General features: G+C 35.4%; 1 protein-coding gene across 1 annotated transcript; it reads right to left on the bottom strand.

The window, feature by feature from the left end:
* Positions 1 to 2,938: 2,938 nt before the first annotated feature.
* Positions 2,939 to 9,917, bottom strand: LOC110466138 (centriole, cilia and spindle-associated protein-like). The gene is made up of 4 exons (XM_021522469.1): positions 9,838 to 9,917; positions 8,121 to 8,646; positions 6,699 to 6,940; positions 2,939 to 5,682 (listed from the first exon to the last, which is right to left on the bottom strand). Exons 2-4 carry the CDS (start codon positions 8,623 to 8,625, stop codon positions 5,437 to 5,439), a joined length of 993 nt encoding a protein of 330 aa, XP_021378144.1. The 5' UTR covers positions 8,626 to 8,646; positions 9,838 to 9,917; the 3' UTR covers positions 2,939 to 5,436.
* Between the last annotated feature and the right edge of the window lie 14,807 nt (positions 9,918 to 24,724).

Here is a 24,724-nt window from a genome sequence, read left to right as displayed (position 1 = left end):
GTTTTGACTTGCTTTGAAAGAAGTTTTTCTTTTTACATTTAATTTTCTCCTCGCTTTGTCACTCGTTTTTCTGATGAACATACAATGCAAAAGTTATAGTTTAAATTTGTTTATCATAACAATTTTTTTTTTCTGTCTTGTTTTTTTTAATTTGAACAAAAAATAAATTTTAAGTATTTCAACTAAAAATAATTATTGTTGGTATTTGCAACATATATGTGTTCTTTACACATCTCCATGTGCACGTGTATGCTGTATATGAGCTAAGATTACGAGTACAATACATTTGCAATAGGTGCTTCAATTAACTAAAAACAAAACTATTCTGTAAAGTTGTATTACGCACCATTATTTTGAAGATTATATCAAGCACAAATACTTAGGATGTTTTGAGTCTCACAGAATCATGATCGAGTGTGTTTGTCTTAACTGTCAGCACCTGTATTGTGTTTAAAATGTATTGTATTTGTTAGTACCTTCAACTAACCTTGTGTTGAATGGATCAAAGAATCTGTAAAAAGCATCATCTGTGAATGATAGAAATTACGACCAGTTGTCAAGCATATCATCCTAATAATATGTTTTTTTTTAAGCGTCTGTGAATTGTGAAGATAAAGTTGCCAGTGCTACAAGACACACAGACACACTGATACATCTGCATTATTTGTAATTTTAAATTACAAAAAAATAATTCAGAAAATAAATATATCAGCTAAAGTTTGTAGCAATACTATATATTGAATTACAGCAGTAATCAACTGTGGACAGTCGCTATACTTTACTTTGAACTTGTGTAGTGATTTCTCGGTTCATTCTCATTTAAACTAGTTCTTTTCTTTAAAAAAACCCCTTCATTTCTACCAGCTAATCAAATTTTGCAGCAGAATTTACTTGTGACAGGTGTTACAAGGAACAATGCTTCTGTCTAGCAAGATTTTTCAGTTACGAAATCAACCCTTGTATTTGATATTGTTTACCGTTGTTTTTCGTTGTTTTCTGCAGTATCTCTGACCAATTATGACTTACTGTAACTGGTTGTTCTGGAATCTCTCTGTTTCTTTGTATGTGAGAATGCCAATAGGTTTTATAAATTTGTTGACATCCTAACTTTTTATGTAGCCATCATGTCAAGAATTTCTGTAGAGATATTTGTACAATTAATGTATGCTTCATTGGTCATCGTGAATTGTTAGAAGTCCAATCTCATCAGAAATATTGATATATCAATGTATGAATTTATTGTACATCATTGTTTTTTTGTTTTTTTTATAAATAAACATAAATGTTACATATAATATTCATGCGTCTGTTTTTTCTTGCCTCATGGTCACTTGGTGTTATTCTGTATGATCAGGAAATGTTTGATTAAAAAATAAACAGTATCTGTGATCACAGATTTTCTTGATAAGTCAGCAGCATTTCCTGTTACCCAGTGTCCTGTTGTACTAACGTCAGCATACAGTAGTGTAGTGAAAAATGTAGGGGGGTAGATTGATGTGATTTATTACTAATTGGGGGTTTAATTGATGACTTTACTTGTGTGGTATGCTATTTCAAGTTCCTATCAAGGTGTATCAGCACATTGCCTACAAATATTAAGCGGTAGCAATCATCATAAGGTATTTCCATAAACATGTAAAATTGACAATTTTTTCATGCTTTTTGTGTGTCTTTATACCATAATGTAGTAAATGTTATATATATTAAGCTATAACAAGTATTAAACAAGTTACCACAACTTATATTAGTCACTTTTGTTGGTCCAGATGTTAGCGTGTGCGGGGGGGGGGAGGTCTTTATGAAGGAGGAAACTGGGGTTCCCAATGAAAACCAACGTGGTTGGGCAAGTGACACCATACCTTTTCATGTCCGATCAAGGAATCAAACCCCGGTCACCTTGGTGAAAGACGAGATCATTATCCACTCCGCCACCCGACCACCCAAAACCATATCAAATGTTGTGTAGTGTCACAATAGCAAATCAACTACTTTTGACCGTAATGTCATGGAACTTTTGGGGTTGTGTCTGTTTGTCATCACAATTCATGATTATATTTGTTTTATACATAAAAGTAAATTTTAAAAAAATCCCCTTTCTTCTATATAAATGGATAGATATTAACCAAATTTGGTCTAGAGTACCTTGAGCAAAGGGGATTCAATTTTAAACAGTGGGTGTGGCTCCCTCTTTTTGGTTGGGTGACAATGTATAGATCTTAACTTATATAATATGAAGCATCTTTGACCCTTTGACCAGGGAGTCCATTGTTGGGTAAAAGGTGAAGTAAAGCTTCCCTGAGGGCTGGAAACAGTCTGGGGGCAATTTTCTTGTTGAAATATTTGAAAGCCTACTTCCCTGAATAATAATAATAATAATTTGAGGTTCTTATATACCGCTTTATCACAACCTAGTTCGTAGGTCGTCTCAAAGCAGTTCACAAATTATTATCCCTGGTTATAGGGCCTTTGCAACCAGCCAATATCTCTCTCAACTCCCTGGGGAGCATACAGCCAGAGCTGCCACTTCGGCGCTATAGCTAACAGCTAGCATTAAACAATTCTAGCACTGCCCAACCACATACTCGTTTACAGCTGAGTAGACTGGAACAAGTGGAGTAAAGTATCTTGCTCAAAGATACAACACATACAGTGAGGTGGCTCGAACCCGCAACCCTTCGGGCACGAGCCCGGTGTCCTTCCAAAAGACTACTGTGCCTCCTCTGAACAGTTGATAATGTATCAAGCACATTTACTATAAGACATCCCTGAGAACAGAGATTCAAATGTATAAAAGGTTGCTCCTGAAAGAGCCAAAATGGATATACTTGCAATATTCATTGAGGTTAGTTTGCATTCATTGCTTAAACATCATCCAATTGAGCAATACAGGCCCTCTAGGCCTCTTGTCTTTCACATAATTATAAATGTAACAACATGGTTGTTGTATAACGATTTTATTGTACCATTAGTGATAGCATTTCAGTACAGTGTAGCTGCATTGTGAAGCACATAGTTATTATACAATTATCCTATATCATGCTTAACTACGTACACGTAACAAAAAATAAATAATCTTTCTATATTAAGTGGCAATAACATTCTATCATGTCTTCAAGGACTGGTATAAACTGCTAATATTTATGATCAAATTTAGCTGTACATGTACACGTAGCTTTACTTGCCGCACTGGCATATGAGTATTTATATGTATAAATACATATAGCATGTCACCTTAACCATACTTTCAATATATAAATTCCCTACCCCTTGTGAGAATTACATTTTACATTTGTCCAGCAAAAGGATAATGTAGGATGTATTTGTTTCCTTATATTACAGTCTAACCTGCCAAAAGCCAATATGACTATATCTGTAACGCTATTAGCTAGGATCTTTTATATTGGTATAATTGTTTAGAACTTATTTAAGTACTATCCCGAGTTGACAGGGATCAGATTAGACCGAGTTTACTTACAACTGCACTATAATTTAAGAGAAGAAATGACAGGCCAAAATATAAAGACCAGGATCCGAATTCAGTAGCAGGGGCAGGTTTACAAAGATTAGCCTGTAAATAAAAAATAACTCGNAAAAAAAAAAAAAACGGGGCCCCCCCCCCCCCCCCACCGAAAAAAATATACATGCTATGCAGTTCTTTGCATTTGTTCACCTCAAAGTTTTATAGTAGGCCTATATATGGTGAGTATATATATCATAAGTGGTTTCCTGCTCAACAAAACAATACATCATCTGCACTAACTTGTAGAGTACAATAAAATATCTTTTTGTTCATATACCATATTGTCTTTTAAACACTAGTGCAGTCCATAATAATATTTAATTCACCTAGGCACACTTATCTTTTTAATTTCATGCCTGGGGAACATGAGATATATATTCTTATAAATCTCCATATCATAAAAGGGGCAGTAAAACCTGGATCATAATGTTGTGATTTATAAAATAGCAAAAAAAATGCATTTTTGTTTGAGTCTTCACTTCCTGGATATCCTTTCTATTACAATGTACTTTTAATTTTCTTTTGTGTATTGTTTAAGTACTAGGCTATGAATAAAATAAATAAATATGGTATGTGGTTTTCTATGGCTTAAAATATCGACTGGCATTCATCTAATGAATTTTATTTTAACTATAGAAATATATAGGTCTATATGACACACATATACAGAACATATATAAACCATTTATACTCATTTAGTCATTCACAGCCAATGTCATGAATATTTTGCTTTTTTTCCTTAGAACAATTTACTGGATTTAATTTTTTTAATTTACGATCGACCCAGTCCAGTTCCGCTACATACCTCCCTCCTTAAACAAAGTCTTCGACCCCGAAGACACAGGAGACCCTATACCTGACCTTCTGTGGGTATATTTCTTTGGGCACCAAATTTAACAGGAGAGGAAAAATGCAAGGCCAGACCGGGGTTCGATCCTAGGACCCTCCGAACTCTAGACGGATGCTCTACCAATTGAGCTATCTGGTCGCTTACGATCAACCCAGTCCAGTTCCGCTACACAAGAATTATCTTTACTCTGATGTACTTGAGTGTTGACCTTTGAGTTAACCCCATCATGTCATAAACTTTCGGGGTATGTATGTACCTGAGAATGTTAAATAACTGTATGAAGTTAAATTACAAAATTTGAAGAGAAATGTTGGGGGTACCCGGTCGTACAAGCCATAAAATGACTTGAATATTGACCCCACATCAATGCCTCGACTTGAAGGTGTGAAATTAATATTGATGACATACCATGTAGTTCATGATAAACACATCTATGAAGTTTCATAAAACATTAATGTGATAAGAAATTATGGGCCTAGCAAGGTCTTGACAAATGCGCACACTTACATAAATGTACACGGTAACAAATACACACACACTAACAGACAGATGTACAAAGTGAATGCTAGATACCCCCTTACTTTAAAGGGGAAATATGATTTCGGTAAAGTGAAATACTACTGAATGGTATATATAAACAGTCAATTTCCATGTAACACAAACTTCCAACAGGACAAGAAGAAAAAACAGTTGATATCACAGACAGATTTGACTAATAATGCACATCATACATGTGTATAATGTGTTAAATGGCACACAATGTGTCCATGCAACTCCTTCACCTCAAATATTAACACGCTGTTTACCTGTAAAACTAGATTTTTGTATGTAAATCATTAAGTAGACTCACATCTAAAATACAAATTGCTGAAATCACAGTGTACAATGTACATGAACATATAAACTCATCCAATTATTAACAAAAAAAAGTTTATGAAAAAAATAAAAAATCAGTTTCTTCATCAGTTATGATCAGCTTAAATACAGCATGCAACTCATTTTTTCTGACAACTCTTACTAGCAGTATGTCTAATACCCTATAGAAAACAAAATATCATGGAAAACTTCAAACAAGCCCAAATGCACTTTTACACCGTTTCGGTATGTCACAGTTCTTGGCATACTCTGATGTTGGATGAGCAGGATATCTGAAGCCATATTCAGATTTCCAGAATGCCGCGTCACGCATCAGTTTGTCTCTGAATAACTGTTTCCTCTTCTTGGCTTCTTTAGCAGCCTTCACATTTGCATCTTTGCGTCTTATTGAATCCTCCACTAGTTTCTTGTGAGCTTTTATTGCTGCGGGATATACCTACGAACATAAGAAAATACATGTAGTGCAATTGAGTACCCTGAGGGAACATGTCGTTAAAAAAACCTGTTTATAATTCTCTATACCATTATCAGTTATAGTATTTCACAATTTGGAAATTAAACAGTGCATCCTGCGCCTCCTCCTTTTGAAATTTCAGGTTGGTTTAATGAAAATCTTATATCCTTGTAAACCATATGATGAGATTTAGTTTGATAAAAATCTGACACTTTCATTTGAAGTTGACTAACTTTTTTAAATGACAAATAAATTGGGTTAAGCATCACAATACATTCCTTCTGTATTGGAATATATTGTGATACACTCCAGCTGTATTGGAATATATTGGTTACACTCCAGCTGTATTGGAATATATTGTGATACACTCCAGCTGTATTGGAATATATTGTGATACACTAGTACTCCAGCTGTATTGGAAGTTTTCAACAAAGGGCCGCACTCCATAAAAAAAAGGGTTGGGAAAAATATACCTTGATGCACAACCATAACTTAAGAAGGAGTGTGTCCAAACAAAATGTTTCAGGATTTTTTCAACAAATGGCCATTACTTCATAAAAAAAGGTCAGAATGAAAAAGTAATACCTGGATGCACAACTACAGGTGGTAGTTACATGTATGATATCTGGAAAGTTTTGTTGAAATTGGTCCATTACTTTAGAAGTTGTCCAGATAGACAGACAAGCTGATTCCAGTATTCCCCCCTAATTTCGTTGCGGGGGGTATAATAACCAAATAATTGGACATTATTATCTGGCTTAAACCTACAAATTATCTATCAATGAGACACTAATGAAAACAATGTTCAGACTGACTGTTTAGTATCGCACTAATTAATATACATTAATTATAAAAATGTATTGATAAGAACATTAGCTAATTATAAACATACTATGTATTAATAACAGGTCACTCAATCGGAAGATTTTTCGAGTAATCCATTAATATAATTTGTCCGGTTTGACAACCCTAGTAAATACATATATTGTATGACTCACATCTGTAGAGGCAAGAACATTATGGCTTCTTTGTGTTCCTGTCAACCTCTCCGAGTCGCCAGATCCGTACGGCAGGAATGGTGGTCTCGGTTTTGCTCGCTCGAGCTGTCTGGTGGAGGGGGCGGATTTTGGACGGGCACCTGATGCTGACTTACTCACTCGAGGTTGCACTGGAATATTCGCTTTGTTGACAAATGTTTTATCATCAACTTTCTTTGGTTGGAGTTTAAAACTGGATTTTTCTGGAAAATAATAAATGACAATGGCTTAAATTTTTCTACTGAAATTAGTCTTGCATGTTATATTATATATAGGTTACTCTACATGTACAAAATATTCCACACTAAATGAACAGTCAAATAAAGAATCCATACAGCACTGTAAGTACATTTATGTATATACATGTTCATGAGTTAAAGGTAATGCGCAGTTACAATAGAAAGTATGGAAAGCACTATTGTTGTAGCAATACACTGCACTAGAGTTTCAAACCAAGTAAACTTGTAAATCATTTCAAGTAAAAATAGTGTGGTTGCCAAAAAATCTTCTTGCATCATGATGTATTGTGAAACATATATATCTTTGAACATTACAACTATCACTAGAGATCTAGAATGTTTAACAAGTCAATGATAAGCATGTTTTCTCAAATTATCAATGATTGAAACGAAAATAAATTGAAAAACATTTACCAAAATGGATAAAATGTTGTGAATTGTTTTTAACTACATCGCCATTGGCAGTAATGTGGTTTGAATACAGATTACTACAAAACTTTAGAGTAAAACTGTTTTCATGTCTTTTTCTGGTGTCAAACCAACACTGATCATTGAAAATCCTGATTGATTAGTCATATTTGGGGGTAAAATGGCTGATCGTGAATGGTAATCTGAATAACATTTATTTCATTATAAACTATTCAATTATAGCTTACATTATATTATGTACAGTGTCAGATCAAGTGCCTCCCACTACAACTACTGTGAGATATACAATGTATACTTCGGAATGAGTTTGATATGAATAATAAACGCAAAGCTTGTTTTGAATACAAATGGTACTTGAAAACTTATTTTTTGAGCTTTCGAAAACATATTACCCATCTCTCTGACTGCTTGCAGTATTATAGAGTGCTTTTTGAGAAATGTGTATGATTTCTGACAGCTGAATTCAATTTACTGACGCTGCACATTGTACATCAATGAATTGTTTTCAGTGGTTTAGACCAGAGTCAAGACGTCGGCCATTTGCACTCTTTGCTTGACAAAAGGAAACAGATGTTTTTGAAAGCTTGCAAAATAAGTCTTCAATTACTGTTTGTGTTCAAAACAAACTTAGCATTTACAATGTATACTTGTTTTCAAGTTTTTAAGGAAACACACAAATATAAATTCTATATAACAATGTTAAATGTAGCATTACCATGCCCCTTTTCCTGACTTGCTATCTGGGAACCACCTTTTGTTTTTTGTCTGGGTACATCAATGTTTTCTTTACATGTGTACTTGACAAGTTTTTCCTTTGCTGCTTTCCGGAGTTGCCCTTCATCTTTTGACAGACTCTGCATCTCTACATCCCCTCTATTTCCTTTGGTAGATTCTGTAATTTTCCCTTCCTGTGTACTTGTCTTTTCTTCAGATTTACAAACAGATTCCTTTGGTTGTTTATCCAAGGCAGGAAGAACATCACTTGTTGGTTCTGCTATCTTCATTTCTTTTACAGCTGATGAGTTTTCTTCTTTCAAAATTTCTTTCTCTGCCGTTTCATTGTTGTTGCTGTCAGGGTCACCCCATGCGATCGATGTATGAGCGTATTCTAGTTCCCGGCGCTGACTTCGGTAGGTTAAGTTGTCGTAATATGTGGGTATGTTTTTAACAAGACTTTGGATCTTGAATTCTCTTCCATATTCTGATCTTTTGAAGACCATTTTGCAGCCAGGTCACTGCACCTTAAAAGAAATGAAGATATATTTTGTCAATTCAAATTAAATATAGTTGTATACTGCAACCTGATGGTCACTAATCCAAATTACATTGTTACATGTAAGTGCTGAATGGTCGTACTGAATTACTGATTGGTCTAAGCAGACTTCGACAGGTGTGATAAAACTAAAGAACTATACTAGCCACCAGTACATGTGATGATTTAAAAAAGAAAAAAATCTTTCCTTTAAATTTGTACTTAATTTTTTCTAATGCCAAAAAAATATATGTTTATACAGTATCCTGAAGAACCTTAGATTTTCCTGCCGATCCTAGATATTTTATCACCTACTAAGATTAATTTATTAGCAAGGTGTAGAGGTCTCAAAACCACTCATTAAAATGTACTTTCTTCCTGTTATGGAGTATGATCCTTTTCTTGACAAATTAATAGCCATTGTAATGTGTGGAAATGTATTGTAAAATTTGATATAAAGTATACTATTAATCCATGAATATAAAAATCAATTAAAATAGAAGTATATTTGCCTATTTTTTCCTGGCATCTTAATTGACGGACATGCCAGTCATTGTTTAAAGTTTTATTGGTCTATGTCAAATTTACACTGTTTTTGGTGAAAAACCCCCTTACTAACCACTCTGACACCAGACTCAGCCATTTTGACAGATACAGTAGATGTCTGGTGTCAAAATGTCTGATTCTGTACGTTGTCAGGGCCAGAGTAAACGATTCTGTTGTCAGGGCCAGAGTAAACTCGGGGCAATGCCTCTGGTATGTAAATATGTGTATTTTCATATATAAATTTACATACGACGCAGATGCCTGTGCAGAAATACTGCGAGTGTTCGCAATCGACATTGATCACGAATTTCCACTTTATTTATTAAGGAATGATATCTTTATTACTTTCACTGTATTGCAGAATACATTTAAGATATCTGGACAAAATATCACAAGATAAAAAATAATAAAGTAAGTGCAGTTTTCGACCAGGATTAGCCACTTTGTCGATCTGTTTGAACTTGTATCAGATGTTTCGCGCTTTGACACCTTCGCACTGGTGTTGTGTTGACGGCGTCGTATAACAAGATCTTGCACTGTAACATGATACATTCGATACTGTGTGAACTTGCATTGCTCGAATAGTTCAACTTTTCATTAACAAATTGTAACACACAAATATGTTGCTACTTACCGCTGTCATTGGTAGGTGAGAGCAGTTCAAATGAAAACAAAACTTACAAATCGTCGTCAAGAAATTTAAAGTGCTCAAGGTAACACGTCCGTTTTTGTCAAGCACAAAACTGATCCGATAATAAGGAGATTCTATAACTTTGAGCGGTGTCGGATAAGGATAAAACGGATATAATATATATTTATTTGGGACTGTTCGGAGAAATGTAAATATTTTGTCCGTGTTATCCATTAAAAATAAGAAGAGCTTCTAAATACTTTTCAATCCGTATAAAAACATGAAATACCCTCGGGTTACCGGTTTCCGCGCACTTAAGAAGCATCCGCGATTTCGTACTCATATCGGCAGAAAACTGTTGAAATTACGGATGACTGTCATAAACATGTATACAATCTACTAATGGAAACAAAAAACTAGCAACATGACTGTATTTAAGAAAAATCAGAACAAACAATTTTTAACAAATTTCTCCCGTCGGTAGTAGCCGTCATATGTTTCCGTGTGTCTACTTTGATTTAGGGTTCAAAGAAAGATAACTCGAATGCACTAAAAAGAAATTCTCTACAGTGACCTGCAAGAACAAAAGCTTCGTTTGGAATAAAAAAATATCTTTGATCGTCAAATTAATTATCAAAACATTTTTTTTTAAATTTCACATTTTTAATCGATTTTTCAAGATGTCAGATTGAACGAATTCATGTAATTTTACAAATTTATCTATTATATTTATTTAGTTATAAAACATAATCGGTTATTATTTTTTTCTGCAGTTTTATATCGGTTTTGGTTGATGGTAAGTTATTTCTCATTTTGTTCTGTTTAAAATTGGTGAAAATTGGAAGTTCATTGCATTACAAGGTTTACGTTTCATTGAAAACACTGTTTATCGATAAAAGAATGTCTCCTTTGTCCTTCGAAAGTGGAAAAAAATCGGCGAGGAGATGTGGCCTCATTTGCATACGACATTTTCGTACGTTTGTCAGACTACAAAAAAGACCGGTTCATGAATGAAATATATCATCGTTTTTCAGGTATGGGTTCATTTTGAGCAAAACTGCATATTTTTCCTTTTTTTTAATCGGTGATTATTTCTTATATTTTCCGGACGAACTTCCGGTATTTTTTGAGTCAGTTTACAGACGATGGCCAAACGTCTGAAATATCCTTGTTTTGTGTCCAGCAGGTCAAGTAGTTACGAGATATAGCTTGATAAAATGGTTGCGCGGAAATACATAACGCGCGAAAACTGGTGACTAGACGATATATAACTACGTGCTCACTCGGTATTTCCAAGATTTTTAACGTTAATTAAAAAATGCTAAACGTTATCTAAGTCCCTTATTAAAAGTTTTATACTGAAGTAAACAACCTTATCAAAATATACTTGTTAACGTTTTATGTATGTATTTATCAGGGACAAAGTTTTAAGCCTTTATATCAATAACAACAATAACAAATTTAACTTAAATAATGACATCCTCGAGGATGAAATAAAGATGATATAAACACATTTCAATTTTCTAATATACCCTGGTTTATTGGTTCATTAATTTAGTCAGGGATGTGTAGTAGACGTAGGTGCATCATATGCCATGTAGTAAGCTTATATTTATATATAGGTCCAATTAAAATAGAAATGTACAATTTGAAACAAAAATATCACAGGCATGTATAATTCACAAGTAAGCAGAACAAATGCATATAATACAGTTTACTTAGTGTGTACAGGGTACAGTAATAACAGACCTGGCAATATTTCTTAATTAAAAGTATTATGGATATTACTGTAAAACGTTTCATGGCATTAAAAATATACTTATGATTGCTAGTATAAAGGGAGTTTTTAGTTGAAACTCGGTTCAAACTTGTTTTGGTGATTTCCCCAGTATTTGTTGTTTAACCTGGTTTTAAGGGAAAACCGAGACGGGGCATTTACCCCATTCAAGTTATTTACAAATCTAAACTTAAAAAGAATGGGCACAATATTGTTTGCTTCTACACCTTACTTTTTTCTAGTCTCTTAATTGTTATGTTCTCTGGTAGCCCGAGTTTCCTATGGCCCCGACACCAGACTTAGACATTTTGACAGATCACGGGAAAATGTCTCAGTCTGGTGTCGGGGCCAGAGGAAACTCGGGTTAGTACTCTGGTTGTTCTTATAGCATTATGAAATAGGAAATTTTCTTTGATATTATATCTAGCAGATTCACTTATTTGAAAACTGGCGTCATGTCTGACCTAAATGTCCTGTTCTCCATAGTGGGTATCCATTAAGCATTGAGTCTTTAGAGTTATGTTAGGTCTTTGATACCAGCGACCAGTTCAGTGGTCCTTTCTTGTCATTTTCTATAGTTATTTGATCCTTTATCAGCAGCATGCATGGGTGTCCAGACTACTACAGAAATTCCCTAAAGCCGACGCTTTTAAGGCAACCTTATCAATGTAGATCTTTTACAGCTCCGTCGAAAATAGATTGTGTGTCTAATAATTCTCTGGAGCAGTTTACCTGATGTTGATGTAATACTTATGGGCCTATATATTTTCCGACCTTTTTTTTTTTTTTTTTTTAGAAAATTGGTGTAAAATTTGCTTGCTTCCATGATTTTAACAGACAATTTTCTGCCACTGATAGTTTTAAAGACCTATTGCCTTTAGTTGATCCACATTTTCTTTTAGGAATTTAGGATGGATGTAATCTGGACCAGCCGCTTTGCTTCCCTTTAATTTACCTATAGATTTAAACGCTTTTTAGCTCACCTGGCCCGAAGGGCCAATTGAGCGTATGCCGTGGTACGGCGTCCGTCTGTCGTCCGTTCGGCGTCAACATTTTACTTTAAACAACTTCTTCTGAATAACCAAGAGGCCCTGACTGATGATATTTGGCCAGTAGCATGCTGGGATAAAGGGCTACCAAGTTTATTCAAATGAATGACCTTTGTCTATTTTCAAGGTCACAGGGGTCAAATATAATAAATTCTTTCAACAGCTTCTTCTGAATAACCAGAAGGCCCAGGGTGATAATATTTGGCCAGGGACATACTGGGTTAAAAGGCTACCAAGTTTGTTAAAATGCACGACCTTGATTTATATTCAAGGTCACAGGGGGTCAAATATGTTTTAGACTTTAAAACAACTTCTCCTGAGTAACCAGAAGACATAGGGTGTTGATTTTTGGCCTGTATCATGCTGGGGTGAAGGGTAACCAAGTTTATTTGAATGAATGACCTTCACCCATTTTCAAGGTCACAGGGGTTAAACATGTTGAAATCTTTTAATACACTGTAGATTCTTTTGAATCAAGCACTAATATTTTGCCTGTAGCTATATTTTAGTCCTCTTTTAAAATTACAAGTGTGAGATTACTAGGTGAGCGATTCAGGCCCATTGGGCCTCTTGTTCCTCAGTGATCTCTACACTACATGAACTTATTTTGATATTTGGGGAGTGAACCTGGGATGGAGGTAGTGGTTCTTGCCCCTCGACCACGAAAACACTAGCGAAGAGGTTGTCCAGTACCTCTACCTTTTCTAGGCCATTTTAGTGAGTTCACCATTTTCTTTGTCAAGTTGTGTTATCTTCTCTTTCCGACGTATTTTCCGTTTTAATATTTTCTCATTTTTGTAGGTGTTGTAAGGAATTGCTTTTGCAGTTATATTCTTTGCGTTTTGGTAGGATTTGACGTTTGAGGCCTATTTACTGTGTACATATATATATTCCATTTTCTCCATTTGATTTTAACTGCCTTGTAGAGTATTTCTGTATGATATCAATGGTCCGTCCCTTTTCCCGTTCGTCCTTTATACTCACTGGAGTATTTTGCTTAACAACTTTGGATACAATTTGAGTAAAGAAATTCCAGGATTCGGTTAGATCAATATCATTCATGATATCACACTTTATAATGGATAGTTCCTTCTTAATTGCTGTGTAGTCAGTTTAGGTAATTTAGACTCTGCTTATCTATCCTCGATATCCAGGGGTTACTCTCACTTTCGCTCTCTGCACATGTCATACATGTAGCAAAATTGAAGGCACGAAGATAGCTGGTTGATTGGTCTCAGGTAAAAAAACAACACCTGACCAATCGCCAGGCTGATACCTGTCCTTTGAAGATTACAAAGGTGAGAGCCGACTTCAAAGCCTATAAGTTTTTACCGTTATGTGACCGCGAAAATCTTTTGATGTAAATCAAAGGATCAAACTAGCCTTCTTGTCTCATCAACAAGGTGGCGCACACTGAGCCTTCAATAGTATATGCGTAACCCCTGGATATCGAGGATGCTGTTTATCGCCAACATTTTTTTTAATTTTTTTTTACCTATTCAATTTTTTTTATTTNGCAATCGTTAATACACAAGCTTTTATCGTTATATAATGCTTTGGGGGGATTGCAAACCTTTCTTTATAGTATAATGATAATTGTTCACGTTATTTTGTAAGAGAAGCCATTTTTCCACTTTATTATGGAAGGCTATATTATTTATGCAGTTTTTATGCTTATTTATCAAGATCTTATGAGATTTAAGTTCAAAAAGTATGTGATACTTTAAACTCGTTATATTAAGTTCCATTTCTAGACATTTCATTTTAAAAATGTATTGTTTAATCAATAATAGGATAAGATTATCCACTATCGCCAACTTACATGTACTCATCAGTGTAACGTGCCAATTTAAAACTAACGATAGGTGGTCGCTTGGTCCGATACTACTTTGATCCTAACCCCAAAAACGTAACATGTTATATTGCTCTTAACACATTTTAAGCAAATTCTCAGGTCCCTGTGGGTTAAAGTGGTAAGAACCTGTGAAAAGGGTGTTGAGTGACTCTGTGGGAAAGAATAATATTGCAGTTACTTACAACAGCAGCAGCAACAACAATAAACAAAAACCTCACAGTTTAACCATTGATATATCCAGTTTATTTAAATATGTTGTTAAATATAATATGCTGTTTATATTTCAACCAATGTTCTCCACCACGGGAGGTAACTCCTCATTTTCAATTACGCCTATATTGTAATTAGCGTCAACGTGTCGATAGCATCAATTAAAATGTATTACGATCTTTCTCTCTTTCCCTATCCATTTTCACTATCTGTCATATTAGACAGTTTTCTAGAATAGGCTGTAGGGGTTAAATCCTCCAGGATATCCTTAGTAATGACCGCCATACGGATAATGACCATGATGATGGTGATGATGGTAGAGGTCGTGATGATGATGCGGGTCGTAATGATGATAGGGGTCGAAATGATGTCCGCCATGATGTCCGCCATAATATCCGCCATAGTGTCCATGTCCATATAGCCGGGAACCAGCAAGATATCCCATCAGAGCGCCTACGCCTAGGCCGATACCTCGAACTCCAGTCTGCGTTGTCAGCAGACACAACGCTAGGACGACAAACACAAGGCCCTTCATCCTGCTGCAAATATAAAATAGCCCGTACAGCTCTCTCTGTCTATCTAGCTCTCTCTCTCTATATAGGTAGCAGAATACAGTAGAAATGGCTTGACCATGAAAATAAAGGGCATGTCTCGGATACACACGGATAGCGCATTCATCCTGCACAACAAACCTACATATATATTTATTTATAAACTATCTTTTTTTTTTGAAGAATAATTTATTTTTCAAAAAGTGATTTCCCCAGTTTTGGGACTTGTGAAAAACATGGTTACCACACAAAAAACGCCAAACAATGCAAAAACAAACATGATTTTTAACCCAAAATTTGACCCACGCAAGTAGTATTTTTTTCGTAAAACCTGTCTTAAATTAAATATCACCTACTCGGTAACAGAAATACTCACGTTTTAGCATAGGTCGTTCAACTGTTTTTTTCACAATATTTACACATGTGCTGAGTCAAAAATAGACTACACGAAAAGCTAGCTTTTGTTGTGTAAACACAGATTTGCAAATGGCCAAAAATGTAGTCTCAAGCCAAATTCGGTTTTTTTCTTTAAATGTGAAGCCCACATAGTCCAATTCATCATGCATATGCCAATTTTAGAGCTGATTTTTTTCCCTAACTTTTGATACATGTTATATTACAGGGGTTATTCATTGTACAAAAATATCACCCATGACCACCGTACACTACTGTACACTGCTACCATAGAAAGTGACAGTATCACAATTAAGATTAATTAGTTTTCTACCAAATAACGCCGAATATGTCGACAACATAAATGTCAAACACCCCTTCAGAAAATAAACACTTAAACGCAAAATGAAATCTTATTAAATTTATACATGACTTAAATTATAATTATTGATCATTATATACTTTTTGCTACTCCTCCCTTGCGTCAACAGTTGACCTGATGCGGAATGAGTTTGTTGCTGTACTCGGTGACCCCATGCAAATATTTGTTAATGCAATACCAACAGGAGTAGTTCTGATATACTTAAAAATACAACAAAGCAGAAAGCACCGTAATAACAACTTGTATATATATGCAAGACCGCACACTTGTGTTTTTCTAACGAATCAGAAAGCACGAGTTTATTGCGCGGACGAATATATCTACGAGTGCGCGGAGCGCACGAGTGAATATATATGTCCGCGCAATAAATGAGTGCTTTCTGATTCGTTAGAGAAACACAAGTGTGCGGTCTTGCTTTTATCACATACCTTCCGTATTTGGTAGAGATCGATACAAAGCTTTTACAACAAACATTGATATTTTTTGCAAATAACGGGAACTTTTCAGTTCGCCATGACAAGGGGATTCCCATAAAAAGTAGTTCCAGCTCGTAGGTAAATACAACATTCCGTTTGCACATGTGAAAAACAGAACGTCTGAAAATTGCTTGTACTACTATAACAAGATTCAACAGGTATGTGATAAATACATGTATAACCATTCATTTTGGAGTTAAGATTGATTATCATATGGCTTGTTACTGATATTTGAGGAAAGAAGCATATCCTTTGTAGATTGACACAGGGCGTTTCTTGAATCGCTCAGAGCCAGATACCATATGTTATGTACCCATCGGATGACACCGTGTGATGTTTTCTTCAAACCGTCTCCCCCAAAAAATGTCAGATATTTAACCCAAAATGGGCAATTGACAGGCGTGGTTAAGATGTATATATCCCGATGAGACAATGATAACACTATTGTGACAGGTGCATCAAAGCTTTGAGTTAGCCTATTGGACATTAAGTGACTTTGATGCTCAGCAAAGTAATAAGAGTTAGACCGTATTGTCAGTAGTATTGATTTCCAGAAGATGTATACCTATATAACGAAGGGATATAAAAATGAATTGAAAATTAAATGCAGTATTGTATGGTCTGAAGATGTTATTAGCATTGATGAATTGATATTAAAAATTGGATAAAAAATAAAGTATAATAGATGATGGGAATGAATAAATAAAAGATGGAAAACACTGTTTTCTTTTGTTTTTCTCTTGAACTAGTATTCTGCTTATAATACACATTAAACAAAAGGAGCAATTAGAATGAATATATACTGAATTAGTTCTTAATAAATAAATCATTATCTGAAAAAGACACTTAAAGTTGTGAGCACGACAAAAATTGGCGACAAATAATCTCACTTTGGCGACACAAAATTTTGATAGCAAAACCAATTTGCGACACAGAATTTTTTCTTATTGTGAGCCCTGCATCTCTCCTCTTTTTGAAACAAATTCTGTCACAAGAATTATCTTGATAAAGTTGATATTAGATTCAAAAATAGTTAACTGGCCTGAGGGTATCATCACATAGACTTAATGCAGAAGCAGGAATACGGCGAAGACCTAACCCCATTACCCAAGAAATGCAGGTCTATAGGGCTTGCGTTCAAATTGAAGGTTATCACCATTTTGTTATGGAATGCTGATTATACTTTGAAATGAGGTCATTGTTTTTTCATATGGGAAAAACTATATCAGACCAAACAAGGAAATAGTTGTAGAACACGTTTTCATCGGAGACGTAACTATAAACAAAATCTACTAATGTCTGTAAAAAAAAGTGAATATCAGAAATGAAATTTACCAAATCAAAATTTCTTTAGGTCATATGAATACTACAACAATGTTTATCCGACCAAATATGGAAAAGTTGTAGAACTTTTATCATCGGAGATGCAACTATAATTTCAAAACTAGCGATGTCTATTTGAAAAAGTAAATAAAATCAGATATGAAGTATTATTGAATTAAAATTGCATTGAGATATGTCAATGTATCCTCTTAATGTTGGGGTTATCATATGAAATTATTCTGTACAGATTGTTTAAATGTAGCCGACTGTAAATTTTGTACCACTACCACACTGGGAACATGTGTTACACAAAGACAGTAATGTCTATTGCGAAATTAGGATTATTAGATTATTTCTGTTTTAAATTAGTTTTGGAGTCGACTAGTATAGGTTATATATATTCGCTACTACTCAACAGTACCTTCAATACAAAAAAGAAACGATTTTCAAACCTAGCGCTGTAGACCATATTTCTAGCATTCTAGAGAAACGTCATGCAGGGTACCAAAAATTGGAAACCTTTTGAAGGCAAATATTAAAATTTCCTAGTTATTTTCTAGAAAATCAATGTTTTACGATGATAGAATTATATATGTCCTTAGCTTTCGTTTTATGTATTTCTTGAGTGTCACCAGTGTACGTGTCTACTTTTAGAGCTCATTGAATTGCGTCAGGTTCACTTTGAAATTTTAGTTTTCTAGGTACCCATGGTATAAATCAGTTTATGCAAATAATTGACAGCATTTAATATAGTTTTCTCCATTTCAAGAAAGTTTTGACACTCTCTGATAAATATTAGTCATTAAATCATTAAAGTATTCATTTGAACAAAAATGTATGTGTTTACAAATTTCGTAGGATATCGTTGTTGTCACACCGTACCATTTCCGGATTTTTTTAAATTTTCGTTTCTTTTAAAAAGTTTTTCAATTAGTTAACGATAAAAAACCAAAAGGTAAACGGACAGAACTTGTTCCAATTGCTTAAAACTGTATGAATTTTGATTAAGAATAGATACCAACAATTTGTATTGCAAATTAAAATGCTGCATCACATATATATAAAGTGTTCCATCTTGGGTACCGTTCTATTTGGGGTTCCCTCATGTTGGCGTACAGCTAACTGATGAGGGGTTTTGCTGAACTTGATTTACTGGTTGCTTCCACCTCAACATTTAGTCAATACGGCATTTGTTTTGTTCCGTTCATAACTATATTTGTGTCTTTGTACTTTTTACTTCTTTATTCTAGTCTTAGAGCAATTAATTAAAATGAACAGAAGCGTTGTACATTTCAACCCTATGCACAATTACCAAATTGTTCAGTAAAACAATAAATGAAAAAAAAAATATATCAATATATGATATATATGTATAATTGTCCACTTTTCCCCCGGGATATGTATTGTTCACAACAATATACAAAAGATGGTATAGTTAAGTCCTAACTACAGAAACGATTGATTTTAAACCAATATTAATACAATACAGCACTGCTTTAATTTCTACACACAGCCAGTAAAAGCAATATCAGATAGAAAGCCCTTACCTACCTTGTGAACAAGGAAAGCGCGGTATGTATGTATGTATGATTTTTACCTGTTCTTAGAGTGTATAGCTTTGCAACAATCCTTTCATGCGTACAAAAGGACTATTTAACCCATATCTTTGTCAAAGATCAGTATCAATCAGAGGATGACGAATTTTTAATCCGTGAAACAGGAAAACTCTCATTCAGCCGAACATCCATCTTCACGCACAATTAGGTAGTTGGACGCATATATCTTATAAAAAAGTGTTTCCAAAGCTTATAGACGTATGATAGGATTTGTTAGACTTTAAACCAATTCATGTTCTAACCTTAGCGTGAACCCTTACAATTGCATTAGGACGTTAATTAAACTAGGTGAAAACCCACAAAGACAGTGGAGACACCATCAAACAGAAATAAAGAATACAAAAACAGAGGATACACAAACACAAAAAGAACGGAGAAGACGCATAAGCAAAAGGAATGAAGGAGACATTAAACAAAGAAATGAAGAGACAACAGGGACAGAGAAGACAAAAAATCAAAAGACAACCGAGGAAAAGGAGACACAAATATAACAGGTAATAGAACGGGGACAGAGGAGACACACAATATAAAGACAACAGAGGAAAAGGAGACACAAATACAACAGGTAATAGAACAGGAACAGAGGAGACACACAATATAAAGACAACAGAGGAAAAGGAGACACTAATACAACAGGTAATAGAACGGTGACAGAGGAGACACAAAATATAAACACAACCGAGGAAAAGGAGACACAAATACAACAGGTAATAGAACGGTCACAGAGGAGACACAAAATAAAAAGGAACGGAGGAAAAGGAGACACAAATACAACAGGTAATTAAAACGATGACAGAGGAGACACAAAATAAAAAAGAAATGAGGAAAAGGAGACACAGATACAACAGGTAATAGAACGGTGACAGAGGAGACACAAAATATAAACACAACCGAGGAAAAGGAGACACAAATACAACAGGTAATAGAACGGGGACAGAGGAAACACACAATATAACCACAACCGAGGAAAAGGAGACACAAATACAACAGGTAATAGAACGGTCACAGAGGAGACACAAAATAAAAAGGAACGGAGGAAAAGGAGACACAAATACAACAGGTAATAGAACGGTGACAGAGGAGACACACAATAAAAAGGAACGGAGGAAAAGGAGACACAAATACAACAGGTAATAGAACGGGGACAGAGGAAACACACAATATAACCACAACCGAGGAAAAGGAGACACAAATACAACAGGTAATAGAACGGTGACAGAGGAAACACAAAATAAAAAGGAACGGAGGAAAAGGAGACACAAATACAACAGGTAATAGAACGGTGACAGAGGAGACACACAATAAAAAGGAACGGAGGAAAAGGAGACACAAATACAACAGGTAATAGAACGGGGACAGAGGAAACACACAATATAAAGACAACCGAGGAAAAGGAGACACAAATACAACAGGTAATTAAAACGATGACAGAGGAGACACAAAATAAAAAAAGAACGGAGGAAAAGGAGACAAAAATACAACAGGTTAAAAGAACGGGGACAGAAAAGACAAAATCAAAAGACAATAGAGGAAAAGGAGACACAGATACAACAGGTAATAGAACGGGGCCAGAGGAGACACACAATATTAACACAACCGAGGAAAAGGAGACACAGATACAACAGGTAATAGAACGAGGACAGAGGAGACACACAATATAAAAACAACCGAGGAAAAGGAGACACAAAGACAACAGGTAATAGAACGGGGCCAGAGGAGACACACAATCAAAAGACCATAGAGAGGAGACACAAAATATAAAGATAACTGAGGAAAAGGAGACACAGATACAACAGGTAATAGAACGAGGACAGAGGAGACACACAATCAAAAGACCATAGAGGAAAAGGAGACACAGATACAACAGGTAATAGAACGGTGACAGAGGAGACACAAAATCAAAAAACAACAGAGGGAATAAGAAACAGATATAACAGGTAATAAAACGGGGACAGAGGAGACAAAAAATAGAAAAGAACGGAGAAAAAGGAGACACAAATACAACAGGTTAAAGAACGGGGACAGAGGAAACACACAATAAAAAAGGAAATGGGGAAAAGGAGACACAAATACAACAGGAAATAGAACGGTGACAGAGGAGACACAAAATCAAAAAATAACAGAGGGAATAAGAAGGGAATAAGAAACAGATATAACAGGTAATAAAACGGGGACAGAGGAGACAAAAAATAGAAAAGAACGGAGAAAAAGGAGACACAAATACAACAGGTTAAAGAACGGGGACAGAGGAAACACACAATCAAAAGACAAAAGGGGGAAAGGAGACACAAGTACAACAAATAATAGAACGGGGACAGAGAAGACACAAAATATAAAGATAACAAAGGAAAAGGAGACACAAATACAGAGGACAGAGGAGACACACAATCAAAAGACCATGGAGGAAAAGGAGACACAGATACAACAGGCAATAGAACGGAGACAGAGGAGACACAAAATCAAAAGGGAAAAGGAGACACAAATACAACAGGTTAAATAACGGAGACAGAGGATACACACAATCAAAAAGAACGGGGGAAAAGGAGCCACAAATACAACAGGTAATAGAACGAGGACAGAGGAGACACACAATATAAACACAAACGAGGAAAAGGAGACACAAAAACTACTGGTAATAGAACGGGGATAGAGGAGACACACAATATAAAGACAGCAGAGGAAAAGGAGACACAAATAAAAATCAAAAAATAACAGAGGGAATAAGAAGGGAATAAGAAACAGATATAACAGGTAATAAAACGGGGACAGAGGAGACAAAAAATAGAAAAGAACGGAGAAAAAGGAGACACAAATACAACAGGTTAAATAACGGAGACAGAGGATACACACAATCAAAAAGAACGGGGGAAAAGGAGCCACAAATACAACAGGTAATAGAACGGTCACAGAGGAGACACAAAATAAAAAGGCACGGAGGAAAAGGAGACACAAATACAACAAGTAATAGAACGGAGACACAAAATCAAAAAACAACAGAGGGAATAAGAAACAGATACAACAGGTAATAGAACGGCGACAGAGGAGACACAAAATCAAAAAATAACAGAGGGAATAAGAAACAGATATAACAGGTAATAAAACTGGGACAGAGGAGACAAAAAATAGAAAAGAACGGAGGAAAAGTAGACACAAATACAACAGGTAATAGAACAGAGGAGACACACAATCAAAAGACCATGGAGGAAAAGGAGACACAGATACAACAGGCAATAGAACGGGGACAGAGGAGACACAAGTACAACAGATAATAGAACGGGGACAGAGAAGACAAAACATAAAAAAGAACTGAGGAGAAGGAGACACAAATAAAACAGGTAATAGAGCGGGGACAGAGGAGACACAAAATCAAAATGAAAGGGGGAAAAGGAAACACAAATACACCAAGTAATAGAACGGGGACAGAGGAGACAAAAAATAGAAAAGAACGGAGAAAAAGGAGACACAAATACAACAGGTTAAAGAACGGGGACAGAGGAAACACACAATCAAAAGAAAACCGGGGGAAAGGAGACACAAGTACAACAAATAATAGAACGGGGACAGAGAAGACACAAAATATAAAGATAACAAAGGAAAAGGAGACACAAATACAACAGGTTAAATAACGGAGACAGAGGATACACACAATCAAAAAGAACGGGGGAAAAGGAGACGCAAATACAACAGGTCATAGAACGGGGACAGAGGAGACACACAATCAAAAAGAACGGGGGAAAAGGCGACACAAATACAACAGGTAATAGAACGAGGACAGAGGAGACACACAATCAAAAGACCATAGAGGAAAAGTAGACACAGATACAACAGGTAATAGAACGGTGACAGAGGAGACACAAAATCAAAAAATAACAGAGGGAATAAGAAGGGAATAAGAAACAGATATAACAGGTAATAAAACTGGGACAGAGGAGACAAAAAATAGAAAAGAACGGAGAAAAAGGAGACACAAATACAACAGGTTAAAGAACGGGGACAGAGGAAACACACAATCAAAAGACAAAAGGGGGAAAGGAGACACAAGTACAACAAATAATAGAACGGGGACAGAGAAGACACAAAATATAAAGATAACAAAGGAAAAGGAGACACAAATACAACAAGTAATAGAACGGAGACACAAAATCAAAAAACAACAGAGGGAATAAGAAACAGATATAACAGGTAATAAAACTGGGACAGAGGAGACAAAAAATAGAAAAGAACGGAGAAAAAGGAGACACAAATACAACAGGTAATAGAACAGGAATAGAACGGGGACAGAGGAGACACACAATCTAAAAGAACGGGGGAAAAGGAGACACAGATACAACAGGCAATAGAACGGAGACAGAGGAGACACAAAATATTAAGACAACCGAGGAAAAGGAGACACAGATATAGAACGGGGATAGAGGAGACACACAATATAAAAACAGCAGAGGAAAAGGAGACACAAATAAAAATCAAAAAATAACAGAGGGAATAAGAAGGGAATAAGAAACAGATATAACAGGTAATAAAACTGGGACAGAGGAGACAAAAAATAGAAAAGAACGGAGAAAAAGGAGACACAAATACAACAGGTAATAGAACAGAGGAGACACACAATCAAAAGACCATAGAGGAGAAGGAGACACAGATACAACAGGTAAGAGAACGGGGACAGAGGAGAAAAACATTAAAAAGAACGGAGGAAAAGGAGACACAGATACAACAGGCAATAGAACGGGGACAGAGGAAACACACAATAAAAAAGGAAATACACCAGGTAATAGAACGGGGACAGAGGAAACACACAATCAAAAGACAACCGGGGGAAAGGAGACACAAGTACAACAGATAATAGAACGGGGACAGAGAAGACACAAAATATAAAGATAACAAAGGAAAAGGAGACACAAATACAACAGGAAATAGAACGGTGACAGAGGAGACACAAAATCAAAAAATAACAGAGGGAATAAGAAGGGAATAAGAAACAGATATAACAGGTAATAAAACTGGGACAGAGGAGACAAAAAATAGAAAAGAACGGAGGAAAAGGAGACACAGATACAACAGGCAATAGAACGGAGACAGAGGAGACACAAAATCAAAAGGGAAAAGGAGACACAAATACAACACACACAATCAAAAAGAACGGGGGAAAAGGAGCCACAAATACAACAGGTAATAGAACGGTCACAGAGGAGACACAAAATAAAAAGGAACGGAGGAAAAGGAGACACAGATACAACAGGCAATAGAACGGGGACAGA

This window comes from Mizuhopecten yessoensis, unplaced genomic scaffold, assembly GCF_002113885.1.
Source record: "Mizuhopecten yessoensis strain PY_sf001 unplaced genomic scaffold, ASM211388v2 scaffold11119, whole genome shotgun sequence".
NCBI lineage: Eukaryota > Metazoa > Mollusca > Bivalvia > Pectinida > Pectinidae > Mizuhopecten > Mizuhopecten yessoensis.
The sequence above is the reverse complement of the archived record's forward strand: the minus strand, read 5'-3'. Positions and strand labels throughout refer to the sequence as shown.

What these genes read in the sequence shown, in the direction of transcription:
- LOC110466138 (XM_021522469.1), bottom strand. Translation starts at nt 8,625, where the DNA reads ATGGTCTTCAAAAGATCAGAATATGGAAGAGAATTCAAGATCCAAAGT. An exon ending in AAGTCAGGAAAAGGGGCATG is followed by an intron (nt 6,941 to 8,120) that starts GTAATGCTACAT and finishes ATTATTTTCCAG; the next exon opens with AAAAATCCAGTTTTAAACTC. An exon ending in ATGTTCTTGCCTCTACAGAT is followed by an intron (nt 5,683 to 6,698) that starts GTGAGTCATACA and finishes TTATGTTCGTAG; the next exon opens with GTATATCCCGCAGCAATAAA.